Source organism: Salpingoeca rosetta (assembly GCF_000188695.1).
Source record: "Salpingoeca rosetta unplaced genomic scaffold supercont1.2, whole genome shotgun sequence".
NCBI classification, from domain to species: Eukaryota; class Choanoflagellata; order Craspedida; family Salpingoecidae; genus Salpingoeca; species Salpingoeca rosetta.
Genome location: NW_004754932.1, coordinates 1261849 through 1266848, shown reverse-complemented (window position 1 = coordinate 1266848; position 5000 = coordinate 1261849). Strand labels below are relative to the sequence as shown.

At 54.1% G+C, this 5000-nt stretch overlaps 1 protein-coding gene across 1 annotated transcript in view; it reads left to right on the top strand.

Moving 5' to 3' along the window:
• PTSG_00853 (uncharacterized protein) overlaps positions 1–5000 on the top strand; it is a 19203-nt gene that overhangs the window by 10494 nt on the left and 3709 nt on the right. The window contains exons 34-47 of the mRNA XM_004998264.1: positions 125–206; positions 408–623; positions 783–866; positions 993–1058; positions 1273–1407; positions 1737–1803; positions 1993–2061; positions 2204–2255; positions 2484–2598; positions 2776–3291; positions 3536–3616; positions 3811–3971; positions 4298–4458; positions 4706–4791. Coding sequence (XP_004998321.1) covers positions 125–206; positions 408–623; positions 783–866; positions 993–1058; positions 1273–1407; positions 1737–1803; positions 1993–2061; positions 2204–2255; positions 2484–2598; positions 2776–3291; positions 3536–3616; positions 3811–3971; positions 4298–4458; positions 4706–4791 — 1891 coding nt within the window. The remainder of the gene's footprint in view (positions 1–124; positions 207–407; positions 624–782; positions 867–992; positions 1059–1272; positions 1408–1736; positions 1804–1992; positions 2062–2203; positions 2256–2483; positions 2599–2775; positions 3292–3535; positions 3617–3810; positions 3972–4297; positions 4459–4705; positions 4792–5000) is intronic.

Here is a 5000-nt window from a genome sequence, read left to right as displayed (position 1 = left end):
TCATCATGGAGCCACCTGCACTCATCGAATCTTCTCTCTCCACACCACCACCACCACCACCATCGACGCCTTGCAACGCCATCCACCGCCATGACTGTTCCAACCCACCATTGCACGTTTCAAGTTTCATCCCAAAGTTGCTGCAGGTGCTTGAGGGCCGCGATCAGTGGCTGCAGGCAGAACCAGCGCTGTACCTCGCAGCAATGGTTCGGCCCATTTGTTCGTGTCGTGGTAGTGGAGAAGCGCCACGATGGGAATGATGTTGCTGTTGTGTGAATCTTGTGGTGTCGCCGTTCCGTTGCACACACACACACACACACACACACACACACACACACACACACACACACACACACACACACACACACACACACCACACCACACCACACAAACGGTTGCGTCAACAGGAGCTTGTGGGCGCAATTTGGACGTCGCAGGTGGCGACGCTGCTGCGGCAGAATGCAGAGTTTTGGAAGGCCGTCATGTTTGTTGTCGAGGACAAGGACTGCACGAAGCAGTACACATATCGCGGTGGCGATGATGGTGATGATGGTGATGGTGGTGCAGCGGCGATGAGTGAGCAGGACAGGCGCCGCAAGCTCGTGGTCATTCCACGCTGCCAGGTGAGACGCCCTCACAAGCAGGGTCTTGAAGGGTTATGCTGCCAGCGTTTGCATGTGTGCGTGAGTGTTGGTCCAGTTGGAAAAATTTTGTAGTGTCACACTGGTACAATGTCCCGTCATTTCTTTTCAACTGAGTGGTCATCGTTTGCGTGCTTGCAGGCAATTGCGTTGGGCATCATCACGCTCGAGTGCTACAATGCGCAGGCCAGCGAGAAGCACTTCAAGGCGCCGCTGGACATTGCCGTGAGTGGTGCTTGATGCGCGACTGTGTTACCACAAAGATACGCGCATGCACGCAAGCACTCGCGCAGTTCCGCTCTCTATCTTTCAGCTGCATATTCATTCGCGCTTGTGTTCATGTGCTCACAGGTTGACTTTGTGGAGACCTTTGAGCTGCATCCACGCATTGATGACAACGAGACGGGCGTTGCCGCTGTACGTGGGACAAGGGATAGTTGGGTTTGCTGTGTCTGCTGAGGCTTTTGTTTGATTTGGGCGTGTTTGGTGATTTGGGCGTGCTTGGTGATTGGGTTGTCGCTGACATTGAAAGCAGACGGTGCTATTGCTCGACGTTTTGCTCGCACCACCTCACCACCTCCATCTTCGTGGCCTTTGTGTTGTGATGTTTTGTGTTCCACTTCTCGTGTAGCTGCTGTTGGTGTCGGCGTGGTGCGACTTTTGCAGCACCGTGTATTTCCCAAAGCACTACAGCCCTGCGCCGTCATACCACGTGTTGGAGGCGCGGCCAGCCACGTACTCTTTCCTTCTCACCCACATGCTCAAGGTGATTGACTGGGTATCATTGTCCCATGCCGTGGGATGTAGTTGCTCCTCCTCTCCCTCAGAGAGGGGAGAGGGAGAGACAGAGACAGAGAGTGTATGTGTGAGAGAGGAAAGAAAGAGAGTGTGTGTGAGAGAGAGAAAGAAAGAGAAAAAGTCACACACACACACACGTATGTGCGCACACACATTCACACACTCATACACTCATACACTCACCGGGTACCTTCACCGCCATCTGTGTTCTTTCTTTTCACTGGACTTAACCCCCTCCCTCGGTTCACACCCCACTCACCTTTTGCACTCCTTTGCCCGTGGGTTTTCTCCTTGCAGTGCATCCGCGACCACATGCACGACCTCTCTGTTCAGGTGCAATCAAATGGCAAGGCAGGATGGACACGTAAGTCGCCGTACACCCTCATGCACTTGAGTGATGATCACGTGTTGCGGTGACGCGGCTGTGTGCGCTCTTCTCGTTGCCTCCTACTTTTCATGGCTCACGCGCGTGTGTGTGTTCATGCCTTTGTGTGCATGTGCGTGTGCGTGCGTGTGTGTGTGTGTGTGTGTGTGTGCGTGCTGTGCCGTGAAGGCGCCAAGTATCACCGCGCCATTGCCGTCCACTTGGCAGAAGTCTTGATCATCTTCTCGCGACGCCTCGGTATGAACGTTGCATTGTGCTTTCGAACGTGCGTTGTATGTCCGACCAGACATTGTGCCTTCCGTAATGATTGTGCTGTTGTCACCAGCACACTGTTGCTGGTACATCTTTTCACGTGCCGCCGCTGTTGTTGCCGTTTCAGACTCGAAAGTCCACGGGATCAAAGCAGACGCCATTGTTGAGCTGTTTAACTTGTACGTGTCTGTGTGCGTGTGTTTGTATGCTTGTGTGGCTGTGTGTTTATGCGTGTGTTTATTCTCGTCTATCTGTCTGTGTGTGTATGTGTGTGTGTGCCTCTGATGACAACGGTAAAGGAACTTGTGCCCTTGCGTTTGCAGGACTGTTGTTCCTTAGGGCTACACAACAGCCACAGCAGTGCATAACCGCTGTATTTGTTTGCATGTGTGTGCACTTCGCTGCAGGATGCGGGTTGTGCTGGCGCGGGCGTGCGATTACCAAGAGGAGACGACGGAGTTGCGTGTGCACTTGTATGGCGCACTCATGATGATGCTCCAGCGGTTGCATTGCAAAGAAAAGGTATCATGCGCTGGCAACCAGCCCACCCCAACGCTCCCTTGTCTGTTGCCCACATGGGCAAGGCATGGGGATTGCATCACGATGGCTCCTTGGTTGTGTTTCGATTTTTCTTCGCTTTGTTTCGTTTCATCGCGTCACTCACAGCCTCTGCCCCACGCGCGCGCATTTTGTGTACAGGCAAAGGAAGATGCGATTGCAGATGCGTGCACGGGCATGTTCCCGCTGGTGTGGGAGGCGTTTCTGCAAGACATGCGCGACCACCAGATGCTGCAGCTCACGGCGTCCGCTGACCAAGCCCTCATGAAGAGGAAGAAGCAGCAACAGGAACAACAACAGCAGCAGCAGCAGCCAGGGCAGCAGCAGGCTTGGGGTGACCAAGGCAAGCAGGCCACAGATCAGAAACATCAGAAGCAGCCGTCGACCACCCAACGGGCGCTGCCTGTGCGTGATGCCGGGCTGACTGTCCTCAGTGTTCTGATGCGGCGTGCGGCAGACAAGTCGCTGGTTGCCCAAACGATGCGGGAGAACGGAGCTCTAGACCTGCTGCTGGACGTGATGGCCGATGCTATTGCCACACAGCGCAACGCGAAGATGGCACACTCCCTCATGCACCTGTTTGTCGCAGCCGCGCTGTCGCCGGACACAGCAGCCGCCCTCTGCTCAACGCCACGCGTGCGCGGGCACGGAGGCCTGGTGTGTTGAGAGTGTTGCTCTTGCTTGCTTGCTTGTTTGTTTGTTTGTTTGTTTGTTTGTTTGTTTGTTTGTTTGTTTGTTTGCTCGCGCGGATACATTCCTCTTTCTCCAATTCACTCACACACTATCACCCACTCTCACTCTCACTCTCACTCTCACCCACTCACCATCACCCACACACTCCCTCTCTCTTTTGGGTGCCGCTAATCATACCACCTCTCCGCCTCCTTCTTGCGGTTGACAGCTGTCTCGTGTAACACAGTCGTTTGCAGTGCTGTGGGAGCAGCACAAGTCAACCCGCATCATGGACCCGTACATCACAAAGGTGATTCCATCTGCGTGTGTGTGTGTGTGTGTGCGTGTGTGTGATTGTCTGTGTTTGTCTGTGTGTCTGTCTGTGCGTGTGTGTACCTGTGGTTGTGTGTGAGTACACTACGTTTGCCGTTGAAGTGTGCCAAGTGACACGCGCGCCCATGCTTATACGCTGGTGTTGTTGCTGTATCCGACAACGCTCTTCAGAACGGAGAGGTGTCTGTCAACGAGTGGCATCAGCTGTGGTGTCGCTTCATCGCGCTGCAAGGACGCTTGGTCCAGCACGTTGGTCATGCCTGGCACTGCCTGCATGATGCAATCCGCTTCCTGCGCATCTTCGACAGCATCCTCTTCTCTGCGCTCAGCAGGTGCGTTGATTGAAAGAGGGCGTGGTGGTAAATAAGCAGGCGTTATCGGCACCGCCCCTCTGCTTGTTTCGTCGATGCCATGGCAATGGCGTGGCTTGTATCAAACAATCACCATGCCACGTATTTGCTCGGCAACTGGTCATCGTTGTTGTTTGATGTCGCTCAAAGCGCTGTGGTCGGTTTTCTCCCCTCACCAGCACACACACACACAACTCTGCCTCTCACGCTTACTTTCCCTAATCTGTCTCTCTCTCTCTCTCACACACACACACAAACACACACACTCTCCCTCTCTCTCTCTCGCTCGCACACCGCGTGACATTCAGCTTCCCGAGCCAGCGGGTGCAATTGCAGCAGCTTCGGCAAGTGGACACGATGTTGGAGTTCCTGGTGCACCTGGGCCTGCATCGTGACGCGTGGGTGAAGGCCATGCCAGCGCTGCTCGACCCATCTGGCTTCCTTGCGCTCCTTGCAAACATCTACCAACGTGCGCTAATTTGTCCCTTGCCGCATGTGTCGTGGGGTTGTGGTTGTGTGTGTGTGTGTGTGTGTGTGTGTGTGTGTGTGTGTGTGGACCCTTTTGTGTTTATGTATGTGTTGTGTGTATGTGTGTACATTTGTGTGTGTGTGTGTGTATGTGTGTGACCAGGACGCTTCTTGATAACTACTTCTTGATCTCTTGTTTAACACCATTCACCGACATTATTCACTGCCGTCATTCATGGTGTTCCCAGATGCGGTGCACGTGGCTCGCTCCCCGTATCGCTGCAACGAGTTTGTCGTGCCCACAACCGCAGACGAGAAGGACCTGCAAGGAAAGGTGCGATGCGTGCCGTCATCACTGCATGCTCGCCCTTTCGAGCTTGTTTCCGCTGGCATGTATCCCCGTGTGTGTGTGTGTGTGTGTGTGTGTGTGTGTGTGTGTGTGTGTGTGTGTGTGTGCGTGTGTGTGTGTGTGTGTGTGTGTGTGTGTGTGCGTGTATAGGGGCTTCTCTTGTAGTTGAGTGCGTTGTATGTATATCCGTCTTC